A 14869-nucleotide genomic window follows, 5' to 3' on the forward strand; every position below is an offset into this window, starting at 1 on the left:
AACCCAATAGAATATTTATATATTCTATTGTATAATTTAAACAAAACATTTTTAATGTTTAAACAAAACATTTAACACTTTGCCCAGTGTTGAAACACAGCACCACCTGGAAGACAGAAAAGCAGGTTCTCCATAGTTTTGTCCAGAGATCTGGTTATCTGCAAGGGGATGAACTTTAACTATTATACTATGCTTTCTTTAAATTTCTCTTATTTGTGTATGCAAATTTAGCTTGCATATCTGTTTCCATTTCTCTTCATCTGCCAGACGTGTCTAGTTTAAATGATGTGCAAGTCTAGATCTGGGTCTTTCCCAGAATATTTTTAGTCCTCTGTGAACTCTAGCCCAGCCTTTCAATGCCAGCTTACTGATAAATGGGCAAGGAGCTGTGATATGCACTCAGGGGAAAAATAAACACCCTTCACCTGGGCCAAAACCACTTGACCAATTGAAGTTTGACAGCTTTCACACTGGATTTTTTTTTTCCATGAATGGCATAACATCATTAAATCCTTAAAACCAGTAAGTTGTTTAAAAGTTTTCACAAGGTCTGTTTTTTTCCCTCTTTTTTCTATTTTCAGACTGAATCTTCATATAAAATCTCAATTTATTTAATGACAATCTTAGCATGTCAGTACACTCTGAGTTGTTGAGGTTTTGTTTTGTTTTTTCCCAAGCCTGGATTTAAAACTCCATGAATCCAAAAGAGGTTGAATTTAAAATCTGACATTATTAGAGAAAATCTGCAGGAACTGATCATTTTATTGCATAGAAAAGCATTAACTGGGCTCACACAAAACTACATAGCATAGTTTTCTAAATTCTCTCTTCTAAAAACAGCATTTAAAAACATATTATCAAATTAAGTTTTAAAGAAACAGATCAGTTAAGATCAGAATGAATAGAATTTTGGTGAGATTTCTGGGAACTTATTAATAAAATTAATATAATGATATGTAATTTGTTATTAGTATTTTTACTGAAAAATACTAATACTTTTTAAAGTATTAGTATTTAAAGTATTCAGTAAAAAATACTTTTTACTGAAAAATCTATTAGGTAAATATCAATATGATTATCATTCACATTTTGAAATGGGAAAACTAAGAATCAGAGAGCTGCTATAATTTCTTCAAAATCCCTTATAAATCATGTTGTCATTAGTGCAAAATATCATTTAGGACTGGAAGGATCAGCTTGCTCAACCCTTGTGATTGTACAATCATTTATCTAAAATGTTTTAATCTTTACTTATTTCCAACATGGTTTTGTTTAATTAATTTTTACCTTTAATATGTTTGCTATGATCATGATAGATCTGATTTTCCAGGAATAAAGAGAAATTATAATAATCTGTCCACAAAGTCCTGGTAACCGTTCCTTGGTGACCACAGAAACAGCCTCTTTGGCTGTTTTTGTTTAAAGTTAATGATAAATATAAAAAAGAGAATGAACACACTCCTTTCTCTTCTTTCTTTGCTGTCTTTCTCAGTTAATAGATACCAAATAACCTATAGAATAATTGGAATGAAATGATAGAATTTCAAAAAGTCTAATCAAGTTTTTCAACTAAACAGCTTTTGAAAGAAAATTTGCTATAATGTTAATGCTTGAATTTGACAGAAGTTTTCAGAAAAAAAAACCAATATAAAGGAAAGTGCTAAAATTGAGTCATTCTCTTTTTTTTAAGTTACAAGGAAAGAGAGTACCCTGAATCACTGACAGTTTAAATCACAATTGCTAAATTTGCTAAAATGTCTGCTTCATTCTATTTAAAGACATTTATATCTTACGTACTATTCTTATATTGATACTTGACCCTATGCTTTTTTGGTCCTCTCTTTTAAATTGTTATGTTTCTTAAAATGTGTTAGTTTTTCTTCCTGGCTGTACAACCCCAGATTCCTTCTTCGCCCTATCTCCGTCACAAGTACTGAATTCTCAGGGCTATAGTACAAATATCTGTGTGCTGTTCTTATGACAAGACTGTATGGTCTGACATGAGAACTGGACCAGTGTATTACTATGACAGTAAGCACATGTCAACTTATTTTTGGTCTTTTTCAATTCCACATGTTTGGGGCTCTTAGCAGACCTGATTTAATCTCAATTCCAGTGACTCTATAGGCCAGTGAATGATTTTCCGTTGTGCCCTGATTTGTTCACCTAAGACATAACTTTTGGAATAGTGGTGTAAGGCTGGAGAGTGTACCAGCAGGACCTCAGCACCTGGACTCGTGGCTGGAGAGTGGAGCATGTGGAGTCCCTGTAGCCGAACCTGCAGTTCTGGGATCAGCAGTCGAGAGCGCAAATGTCCTGGGTAAACGCAAAGTTCCTGGATTGGGGGAGGGCATTGTTTTCTTCAAGTTTGAAATTAAAAGGTTTTACTGATAAACTATGTTGGGGGCCAAAGAAACTTCTCAAACCTCACTCCACCTTGGAAAACAGAAAAGTCCCTCAAATTATTTTATGTAAAATCTCCCTTCAAAGAAGAAAATAAGACCAACCTTTCTAAGAACAAATAATTAAACACTACAGAGTGGTGTTTTGAGTACAAATCAAATTAAAAATTGTGTTGAAATAAGCAGGGAGAGATGTGTTAGAAAAAGTAAGTCACCATTAAAAGGAACTGTGAAAGGAGCCGGCAGCTGATAGGACTTCAGAAAGAGAGGGAATGAGGGCAACATGAATGTCAGTAGAAGCTAAGAATGATGAGAAATGAAATCCTGCTGAGCACATGTATGGATAGCATCCAAGATCAGCTTGCTTGTCTCCATCATTCCTAGAGTGATCCTAGGAAAATGTGTGAGAAAGTCATTTCAGCTTTATGCTTTAACTTTGGTGTGGATTCAGTGGCCCAGTTCCTCAACAAGAGATTTTAAAGAATGTATGTGAAAACCTTAGAAGCAACTCCTTAATAATTCTTAGCCCCACTCTTTCATGGGAAGTGCAGGCTTTCTATTTTGCCCGCAACCTCTGCCCTTTACCCTTCTGTATCATTTTCATGGCAAATGGGCTTTTGTTTCTCATGTATTTTGGAAATTAAATGGCTCAGAGATTGGACAAAATATATATTTTTAAATAAACATATGGATTTCCTACCATTACCAATCATTTAATCTGTCCAGTTTTTCAAAAGTAGATTTAATATAAAGGATTATACCTTATTAATATATTGCTTTTTGATTTTTTTAAATGAGTAGTTAACATAAAAAAAGATAAAATTGATTATTTGTACTATCTTTTCTAGGCTAGGTTCTGAAGCAAGGGATTGTAATGGTCCCAGAAAACAATACAGAATATGTGAGAATCCACCTTGTCCTGCAGGTTTGCCTGGATTCAGAGACTGGCAATGTCAGGCCTATAGTGTTACAACTTCGTACCCAAAGCATGTACTTCAGTGGCACGCTGTCATGGATGAAGGTATGACCAACCAGATCGCCACCATCTTAGTTATGTAGACTTCTAGGTTTGCAAGTTGCTTTACAATAGTGGTAAATATTGTTTTACAGTTTATATTCTAGGTATTTCAGAGCTCTGTTTTTTCTACCTTTACTGACATATAACAACCACAAGCACTGACTAAAAATATATTTTCAAAATATAGAGATATTATACACCAATGAGTTAAACTAAAATTTTTAAAAGGTGACAATACAAAATGCTGGTGAGGATGAAGAGAAACTAGATCTCTCATGCGTTGCTGGTAGGAAGGTAAAATGGAGCAGCCACTCTGAAAATAAGTTTAGCAGTTTCTTTAAATAGCTAAGCATACACTTTAGAAAACACAGTCTTGGTTATTTATCTCAGAGAAATGACAATTTGCAACCACAAAAAAATGCTGAACACAAGTGGGCATAGCAGCTTTATTTTCTGTAGCCAAACACAGGAAACAATCAAAAAGGTTCTAAGTAGCTGCAGGGTTAACAAACTGAGGTATATCTGTGCCATGGGATATTATGCAGCAGTACACAGAACACTCTGTTAACATATGCAGTGACCTGGTGGATGTCACAGCATTATGCTGAGTAGGAAAACCCAATCTCAAAATGTCTCACAGTGTATGATTCCTTTTATATAACATTCTTGAAGCCACAAAAGTATCAAGGTGGAAAACAGATAGATGAGTGGTTACCAGGAGTTGGGGGTGGGGGTGGGAGAGAGATGGGTGTCCCTGTAAAGGGGTAGCACGAAGTAGAACTAGAGATCTTTATATAAACTGCAAACTGGCTCATTCTGATCTCCCAGTTAAAGCATTTCAGAGACTTGCCATAACTCTTCAGGTAGAGACCAAATTTCACAACATGACAAGCTCAGCAAGACCTTCTTTAGCATTATTCCTTCTCTTGTCTCCTGCCTCATATAAAACCTCACTCTCTTTTCCTCTGCACTCCAGATATTGCCCTTGTTTCACTGCTTCATACATGTCATGCTTTCTTCCCCCACACATGGCCTCCAAACATACTGTTTCTTTATAGAAAGAAGAATAGAATAGAATAGTCTATTCACACCATTCTTTTAATAAAGGTTAGTTCTATATTTCCAGATGCTTCAACCAACAAACTTTGGAGTCTTCATTTTCCATTTAGTACTCTTTTACTGTACATTCAAAATATCAGTAAAGTCACATGAGCCCTATCTTTAAAATACATCCAGAATCTGATTATTGCCCAATATCTCCAGAGATGCCACCCTGGTATAAGCGACAGTGTCTTACCTGGATGATTGTAGTAGCTGTCTACCTGTTCTTTTTTTTTTTTTTAATTTTTGCATTTTATTTTCATTTTTAAACAGCAGGTTCTTATTAGTCATCCATTTTATAAGCATCAGTGTATACATGTCAATCCCAATCTCCCAATTCATCACACCCCCACCCCCCGCCACTTTCCCCCCTTGGTGTCCATACGTTTGTTCCCTACACGTGTGTCTCAATTTCTGCCCTGCAAACCAGTTCATCTGTACCATTTTTCTATGTTCCACATATATGCATTCATATATGATATTTGTTTTTCTCTAACTTACTTCACTCTGTATGATAGTCTCTAGATCCATCCACATCTCTTCAAATGAACCAATTTCGTTCCTTTTTATGGCTGAGTAATATTCCATTGTATATATGTACCACTTCTTCTTTATCCATTTGTCTGTCGATGGGCATTTAGGTTGCTTCCATGACATGGCTATTGTAAATAGTGCTGCAATGAACATTGGGGTGCATGTGTCTTTTTGAATTATGGTTTTCTCTGGGTATATGACCAGTGGTGGGATTGCTGGGTCATACGGTAATTCTATTTTTAGTTTTTTAAGGAAACTCCATACTGTTCTCCATAGAGGCTGTATCAATTTACATTCCCACCAACAGTGCAAAATGGTTCCCTTCACACCCTCTCCAGCATTTGTTGTTTGTAGATTTTCTGATGATGCGCATTCTAACTGGTGTGAGGTGATACCTCATTGTAGTTTTGATTTGCATTTCTCTAATAATTAGTGATGTTGAGCAGCTTTTCATGTGCTTCTTGGCCATTTTCTTGGTATATCTTCTTTGGAGAAATGTCTGTTTAGGTCCTCTGCCCATTTTTGGATTGGGTTGTTTCTTTTTTTAATATTGAGCTGCATGAGCTGTTTATATATTTTGGAGATTAATCCTTTGTCCGTTGATTCATTTTCAAATATTTTCTCCCATTTGAGGTTGTCTTTTCATCTTGTCTATGGTTTCCTTTGCTGTGCAAAAACTTTGAAGTTTCATTAGGTCCCATTTGTTTTTTTTTTTTGTCTATTTCCATTACTCTAGGTGGTAAATCAAAAAAGATCTTGCTGTGCTTTATGTCAAAGAGTATTCTTCCTATGTTTTCCTCTAAGAGTTTTATAGTGTCCAGTCTTACGTTTAGGTCTCAAATCCATTTTGAGTTTATTTTTGTGTATGGTGTTAGGGAGTGTTCTAATTTCATTCCTTTACATGTAGCTGTCCAGTTTTCCCAACACCTCTTATTGAAGAGACTGTCTTTTCTCCATTGTATATCCTTGCCTCCTTTGTCATAGATTAGTTGGCCATAGGTGCGTGGGTTTATCTCTGGGCTTTCTATCCTGTTCCTTTGATCTGTATTACTCTTTTTCTGCCAGTACCACATTGTCTTGATTACTGTAGCTTTGTAGTATAGTCTGAAGTCAGGGAGTCTGATTCCTTCAGCTCCATTTTTTTCCCTCAAGACTGCTTTGTCTATTCAGTGTCTCCATACAAATTTTAAGATTTTTTGTTCTAGTTCCATAAAAACTACCATTGGTAATTTGATAGGGATTGCATTGAATCTGTAGATTGCTTTGGGTAGTATAGTCATTTTCACAATATTGATTATTCCAGTCCAAGAACATGGTATGTCTCTCCATCTGTTGGTATCATCTTTAATTTCTTTCATCAGTGTCTTATAGTTTTCTGCATACAGATCTTTTGTCTCCTTAGGTAGGTTTATTCCTAGGTGTTTGATTATTTTTGTTGCAATGGTAAATGAGAGTGTTTCCTTAATTTCTCTTTCAGATTTTTCATCATTTGTGTTTAGGAATGCAAGAGATTTCTGTGCATTAATTTTGTATCCTGCAACTTTACCAAGTTCATTGATTAGCTCTAGTAGTTTTCTGGTGGCATCTCTAGGCTTCTCTATGTATAGTATCATGTCACCTGCAAACAGTGACAGTTTTACTTCTCCTTTTCCAGTTTGTATTCCTTTTATTTCCTTTTCTTCTCTGATTGCCATGGCTAGGACTTCCAAAACTATGTTGAATAATAGTGGTGAGAGTGGACATCCTTGTATTGTTCCTGATATTAGAGGAAACGATTTCAGTTTTTCACCATTGAGAATGATGTTTACTGTGGGTTTGTAATATATGGTCTTTATTATGTTGAGGTAGGTCCCCTCTATGCCCACTTTCTGGAGAGTTTTTTAAATCATAAATGGGTGTTGAATTTTGTCAGAAGCTTTTTCTGCATCGATTGAGATGATCATATGGATTTCCTTCTTCAGTTGGTTAATATGGTGTATCACATTGATTGATTTGAGTATACTGAAGAATCCTTACATCCCTGGGATAAATCCTACTTGATCATGGTGTATGATCCTTTTAATGTGTTGTTGGATTCTGTTTGCTAGTATTTTGTTGAGGATTTTTGCATATATATTCATCAGTGATAGCGGTCTGTAATTTTCTTTATTTGTAATATTTTTGTCTGGTTTTGGTATCAGGGTGATGGTGGCCTCGTAGAATGAGTTTGGGAGTATTCCTTCCTCTGCAATTTTTTGGAAGAGTTTGAGAAGGATGGGTGTTAGCTCTTCTTTAAATGTTTGATAGAATTCACCTGTGAAGCCATCTGGTCCTGGACTTTTGTTTGTTGGAAGATTTTTAATCACATTTAAAATTTCATTTCTTGTGATTGTTCTGTTCATATTTTCTGTTTCTTCCTGTTTCAGTCTTGGAAGGTTATACCTTTCAAAGACTTTGTCCATTTCTTCCAGGTGTCCATTTTATTGGCATAGAGTTGTTTTTAGTAGTCTCTTAGGATGCTTTGTATTTCTGCGGTGTCTGTTGTAACTTCTCCTTTTTCATTTCAAATTTTTTTGATTTGAATCCTCTCCCTTTTTCTTGATGAGTCTGGCTAATGGTTTATCAATTTTGTTTATCTTCTCAAAGAACCAGATTTTATTTTTATTTATGTTTGCTATTGTTTTGTTTCTATTTCATTTGTTTCTGCTCTGATCTTTATGATTTCTTTCCTTCTGCTAACTTTGGGTTTTGTTTGTTATTTCTTTAGTTCCTTTAAGTGTAAGGTTAGATTGTTTCTTTAAGATTTTTCTTGCTTCTTGAGGTAGGCTTGTATAGCTATAAACTTCCTTCTTAGAACTGCTTTTGCTGCATCCCATAGGTTATGGATTGTCGTGTTTTCATTGCCATTTGTCTCTAGGTATTTTTTTATTTCCTCTTTGATTTCCTCAGTGATCTTTTGGTTATTTAGTAACATATTGGTTAGCCTCCATGTGTTTGTGTTTTTTACAATTTTTTCCCTGTAATTGACTTCTAATCTCAAAGCATTGTGCTCAAAAAAGATGCTTGATATGATTTCAGTTTTCTTAAATTTACTGAGGCTTGATTTGTGAATCAAGATGTGATCTATCCTGGAGAATATTCTGTGCACACTTGAGAAGAAAGTGTAATCTGCTGTTTTTGGATGGAATGTCCTATAAATGGCAATTAAATCTATCTGGTCTGTTGTGTCATTTGAAGTTTGTGTTTTCTTATTAATTTTCTGTTTGGATGATCTGTCCATTGGTGTAAGTGAGGTGTTAAAGTCCCCCACTATTATTGTGTTACTGTCAATTTCCTCTTTTATAGCTGTTAACATTTGCCTTATGTATTGAGGTGCTCCTATGTTGGGTACATATATATTTATAACTGTTATATCTTCTTCTTGGATTGATCCCTTGATCATTATGTAGTGTCCTTCCTTGTCTCTTGTAACATTCTTTATTTTAAAGTTTATTTTATCTGATATGAGTATTGCTACTCCAGCTTTCTTCTGATTTCCATTTGCATGGAATATCTTTTTCCATCCCCTCACTCTCAGTCTGTATGTGTCCCTAGGTCTGAAGTGGGTCTCTTGTAGACAGCATATATATGGGTCTTGGTTTTGTATCCATTCAGGAAACCTGTGTCTTTTGTTTGAGCATTTAATCCATTCACATTTAAGGTAATTATTGATATGTATGTTCCTATTATCATTTTCTTAATTGTTTTGGGTTTGTTTTTGTATGTCCTTTTCTTCTCTTGTGTTTCCCACTTAGAGAAATTTTTTAGCATTTGTTGTACAGCTGGTTTGGTGGTGCTGAATTCTCTTAGCTTTTGCTTGTCTGTAAACCTTTTGATTTCTCCATCAAATCTGAATGAGATCATTGCTGGGTAGAGTAATCTTGGTTATAGGTTCTTCATTTTCATCACTTTATGTGTATCATGCCACTCCATTCTGGCGTATAGAGTTTCTGCTGAGAAATCAGCTGTTAACCTTATGGGAGTTCCCTTGCTTGTTATTTGTTGTTTTTCCCTTGCTGCTTCAGTACTTTTTCTTTGTCTTTAATATTTGTCAATTTGATTGCTATGTGGTTCGGCGTGTTTCTCCTTGGGTTTATCCTGTATGGGACTCTCTGCACTTCCTGGACTCGGGTGGCTATTTCCTTTCCCATGTTGGGGAAGTTTTTTACTATAATCTCTTCATATATTTTCTAGGGTCATTTCTCTCTCTCTTCTCCTTCTGGGACACCTATGATGCAAATGTTATTGCGTTTAATGTTGTCCCAGAGGTCTCTCAGGCTGTCTTCATTTCTTTTCAGTCTTTTTTCTTTATTCTGTTCCGCAGCATTGAATTTCACCATTCTGTCTTCCATGTCACTTATCCATTCTTCTGCCTCAGTTATTCTGCTGTTGATTCCTTCTCATGTATTTTTCATTTCAGTTATTGTATTGTTCATCTCTTTTTGTTTGTTCTTTAATTCTTCTAGATCTTTGTTGAACATTTCTTGCATCTTCTCAATCTTTGCCTCCATTCTTTTCCGAGGTCCTGGATCATGTTCACTATCATAATTCTGAATTCTTTTTCTGGAAGGTTGCCTATCTCCACTTCATTTAGATGTTTTTCTGGGATTTTATCTTGTTCCTTTATCTGGTACGTAGCCCTCTGCCTTTTCATCTTGTCTATCTCTCTGTGAGTGTGGTTTTTGTTCCACAGGCTCAAGGATTGTAGTTCTTCTTCTGCTATCTCTAACTGTTCTTTATGCCTGAGTCCTCATACCTCCTTCAGTCTCATCATAGCCAGAGTGATGCATTTAAAATGTCAGTCATGTCATGTTATTCTTCCATTCAGAAGCCTTCAGTGTCTTCCCAGCTCACTAAAAGTGCAAAGTTCTTTTAATGGCCTCTGAGGTCCTCAGCTCCCTGGCTTCCTGTTACCCTCTAACTTCAGCTGTACTGTGCCCGCATCACACCCTGCCACCCACACTGGCTCCCTTCTGTCTTAGTGTCTTGGAAGGTGTTGCTTTCTCTGGTAAATTACTTTTCCTAGATAGCAGTATGATTCATTCTCTCACCTCCTTCTGATCTTTTCATAAATATTGACTCAGTGCTTTTCCTTCCCCTGCTTTATTCTTTTTTCACAGACCTTATCATCATCTATCATAATATTTTTATTTTAATTGTTTATGCCCCCCCAAATAATAATTGTTAGAGCAAGACTTGTATTTTATGCATTATGTGTTTAGCACAGTAAGCAATATCTGAACAGAATAGACACTTAATAAATATTTAGTGAAAGAATGATATGTCTTATGGGAATTTTCTGTAGTGACCTATCCTGGCCCCTCTTCTCACTAAACATCCTTCTTTGCATAATCTTACTTATTCACTAGGTTTTATTTATCATCCAAATGCTAAAGGAACACAAACATTTATTTCCAACCTAGATCTCTCTGTCCTGATCTCCTTACCTGCTTATCCCTATGTTGCATGAACTTGTCCACTCAGCATCCCATTCATCTCTAACTTAACATGGTTCAAGTTCAACATAGCCCTTCCCCTTTTCCTTTCTCTCACTCCCACCATCTCTCCTCTTACTGTGCTCTCTCATGGAGAATAGCATCATGATCAGCTTCATTACGAAGCTAAACCAGAACCCTTCTGCCTCAATCTCCATCCCCCTGTAATCAATCAGCACACCTTATTTGTCCAAACCTTTCTTTGTTTGCCAGCATCTTTGTTCATGATTGCACCATCTCTGACCTGGATTCTTCAAACGGCTTCCTCAGTGTCTCTCTGACCCTCCTTCAGCCCCTATTCCTCATTTCAGACAGGCTGGCCTTTTTGAAGGCCAAAACCATCAGTCACTGTGCCAAAGAATACCCTTCCACAAGTCCCATTGCTGTCAGGACCAATCTCAAACTTTATTACCTGGTTTATAAGGCCATTATTGTGACCTGCCCCCTTTAACGTCTCTGGCCTCATCTCCATCATTCCCTTCTGTAATCTCCAGCACCACCAGGCCGAATTTCATTTCATACTTCAGATACATCATGTTTTATTACTTCTGGGCCTATAAATATGCACGTTTCTTGGCACAATATCCTTTCTTTCTCAAGCTTTAATCTCTTTCCCCGTGTATTTACCGTGAAAACTTCTACTGATTTTTTGGACTCAGTTTATGACAAGTTCTCTAGGAAAAAAGAATCCTCCGATCTTCCGTATAGGATATGTACCCCTGCCAAGTACTCCACAAGACCCTGCTGAAGCAGATTTTAATGCGTCTCTATTCCCTCTATTGTCTGTGCCCAGTGTACTGTCTGGCAATTATTAAGCTTCTGATGGATATTTGTTGCATTAATTTAAGTGTATAAGTAATATTTTTTCATGGTAAAAATAAAGTCAATATGACAGTTCAAATCATGAAAATCATCATCTGATCCTGGGTTGATTCTGTCTCTGCCTCCAACTGGCTGTCTGATTTGATAATATTTACTTTATTTGAGACCTGTTTACTCACATGTGAAATAAGAGATAGGAAACAGGTTCCCTCCAGATTAAAAAAAAAAAATCAGAGTTGTATGGGGGTCAATTTAAAATATTAAAACTGTTGGAAATTACAATTAAGAGAGCTCCTGACTCTTATAAAGTGTTGTTTATCATCAGAATGATCCATAATAGATATTTATATAATTAGCAGGGTACCATTTTTGAGAATTCTGCGACATGTATCAATCAAACATGTCAGTCGGTATGATGAATAAAAGACACAACAATAGTTTTTATGTATTAGAGCCATATGGAAGAAATTGAAATATACAAGTCTTTTAAAAACCCCAAGTTTTCAATACTTTAAAATACAAGTGGCTATTTCTGTTTTCTAATGTAACACATGAATCTCTGGCTAAGAGAATTAAATATAAGGTATCAGTGCAGTAGTGAACATTTATTTTTAGAGAAAAAAAAGTGCATGGCTTTAGCATTCAGGTATTTTGCATACTCTGTGCTGAAATTTGGCAGAAATCCATGTTTAATGCATACCTTGGAAAGGGGTGGTCTCTTAAATCAAGACAGAGCCTGCCTGCCAAGTACTGGCATGTTACATGGATCACTATAATGTCACAATCTCAAGGGTGTACTCCAGGAAGGAAGATTGGTATCAAATATTGATGTCATCTATAAGGCTAAAGTAAGTACAGGAAACTGACAATATGTAAAAGGAGGAATGCAACCTTTTTATCTGAGTTCTTGCTTAGAATGTAAATGGAATATTCTAGACTAACTCCTTTCAACATTATTCATATATCTGGTTTGCTCCTCTCTTCAGTGAAAACTCCGGAAAGAGAAAAGTGAGGGGTGTGTGTGTGTGTGTGTGTGTGTGTGTGTGTGTGTGTGTGTGTCACTATTAAAGTGTTGCAATGACAGCAGCTGTTTTTAAGTCCAAAGATATGACATAGTAAGTAGTCATTGAATAAACATAACCTACTTTGAGATGTGAGAGCACACTGAACTGCTTTATTGCAGCTTATAGTGGCATCTTAAAGGAAAATTTCAAAACCATTCACATTAAAGGCCATGGTCCAACTCTCCAAAATTGTTCAGAGCAGTATTCAGAAGCCACATGTGAAAACTGTTTGAAATGTTCAATTCTGAAGGCTCACTTAACTGTCTGTCTTCTCTTTGCCAAGTGATACCCTGTTCCATGCCTCTGGCTGTTATTTGGTATTTATAGAATCCCATCAGCATACGTGGAACTTTACTGAAGACATAAGCTAAGATCAGTGTCAGAGACTGTAAACTATTTTCCATTCTATTTGTATGATCTTAATAAACAGTTAAGGGCCTGACTGGTGTCAAGCCAATAGAGTAGTAATGTAGCCTGGAAATTGCTCTGAAGTTTCTGATTTGGATAATCCTACTACTGGTGTTACCAAGTACTACAGCTCCTCTGCAGGATGCTTAGAAATAGAAACAGCACTTTAAAAATGTTTTGCCACTTTTTGACTGAGCCTAATAGGCAAGTGTTTTAACTCTAACCCTCCTACCTTATTGTTTAAGGAAGCACTGAAGGTGACTGCCAGCCATTCAAGAATTCTTTACCTAGAACAGTAGTTCTCACCCTAAACATCATACATCCCGACATGCTTTCTGAGTAAGCAATGAAGAGGGTGAGTCCCAGCTAGCACTTCAGCAACTGTGCATTCCAGTGGATGTTCTCATGGGATTGTATTGCATTGCTAAACATCCTCGCAATGGAAAATCTTATAGGAATTGTTCATCTTAGAAGTTCTTCTTTCTCCCTTTAGTAATTTTTCAGTTAGAAAATGCCAAATGCATAGGATTTAAAATTAGTGTATTGGAATTTAGAAGTGAGACATCAAGCAAGGCTTCATGAATAAAGTAAATCTTAAATAGGCAGAAATCTGATATGTTCTTAAAATTAAAATGAGTTCATGCCAAAAGATATGAGCAAAAAATGGGAGTATGCAAAATATTTTTCACGAAGAATGCTTGGTTTGTGTGTGGTAGAGGTTTAGTGCCAGAAAAGTGTCCATCAACAGATGAATGGATAAAGAAGATGTGGCACATATATACAATGGAATATTACTCAGCCATAAAAAGAAATGAAACTGAGTTATTTGTAATGAGGTGGATAGACCTGGAGTTTGTCATACAGAGTGAAGTAAGTCAGAAGGAGCAAAACAAATACCGTATGCTAACACATATATATGGAATCTAAGAAAAAAAAAATGTCATGAAGAGATTAGTGGTAGGACGGGAATAAAACACAGACCTACTAGAGCATGGACTTGAGGATATGGGGAGGGGGAAGGGTAAGCTGTGACAAAGTGAGAGTATCAGGGACATATACACACTACCAAATGTAAATTAGATAGCTAGTGGGAAGCTGCCGCATAGCACAGGGAGATCACCTCTGTGTTTTGTGACCACCTAGGGGGGTGGGATAGGGAAGGTGGGAGGGAGGGTGACACAAGAGGAAGAGATATGGGAATATATGTATATGTATAACTGATTCACTTTGTTGTAAAGGAGAAACTAACACACAATTGTAAAACAGTTATACTCAAATAAAGATGTTAAAAAAATGGTACATTTAAAAAATAATTTGAAGACATAATTCTTAAGGAGGTTAATATTCATTGGATACCTATTTTTGCTCAGGTATCATCTCATTTACTACTCATAATAACCATCTAGTATTATATATTCTAGTAGTGCATTACTCAGTTAACATCAGATTATATTTTTTACTCGTAACTGTTCTGAAGAATAAAGCTTGAGATAAAAATATGTATGGAAAAAAAAATATGTATGGAACAAATTTTGTTCATTTATTTTTATCTACTCTGTATGTAGAAAAACCATGTGCCTTGTTTTGCTCTCCTGTTGGAAAAGAACAGCCTATTCTTCTGTCAGAAAAAGTTTTGGATGGAACTTCTTGCGGATATCAGGGATTAGATATCTGTGCAAATGGCAGGTGTCAGGTAAGACATTCCAAAAGGGAGAGTGTATATGCTGAGGGAGGATTGGGGGACCTTCGAGCAGCTGCACAGTACAGTGGAAAGCTCTGCCTCAGCTGTGATCTTCAACAAGTCTGATCTGCTTTGAAAGTCCATTTCTTCATCTGTATAATGAAGGGTTCAGACTAGAAAATATATGATACTCATTACGAGCTGAAAGAATCTGAAAATTTTATTCTGTAACGTACGTATTACAGGTGTAAAATTGTGACACTTTGGGCATTCCGTACCAGAAACTCAAGCACTCCAGTTCTCCTTGTCTTGTGTCCAAGACTGAG

General features: G+C 36.2%; 1 protein-coding gene across 1 annotated transcript in view; it reads left to right on the plus strand.

Annotated features, from left to right (window-relative positions):
• The window catches only part of ADAMTS19 (ADAM metallopeptidase with thrombospondin type 1 motif 19), a 274741-nt gene that overhangs the window by 170829 nt on the left and 89043 nt on the right, over positions 1-14869 (plus strand). Inside the window, exons 12-14 of the mRNA XM_059061851.2 lie at positions 2190-2320; positions 3251-3423; positions 14428-14555. Coding sequence (XP_058917834.1) covers positions 2190-2320; positions 3251-3423; positions 14428-14555 — 432 coding nt within the window. The remainder of the gene's footprint in view (positions 1-2189; positions 2321-3250; positions 3424-14427; positions 14556-14869) is intronic.

The sequence above is a fragment of the Kogia breviceps genome, chromosome 4, assembly GCF_026419965.1.
Source record: "Kogia breviceps isolate mKogBre1 chromosome 4, mKogBre1 haplotype 1, whole genome shotgun sequence".
Lineage (NCBI taxonomy): Eukaryota > Metazoa > Chordata > Mammalia > Artiodactyla > Physeteridae > Kogia > Kogia breviceps.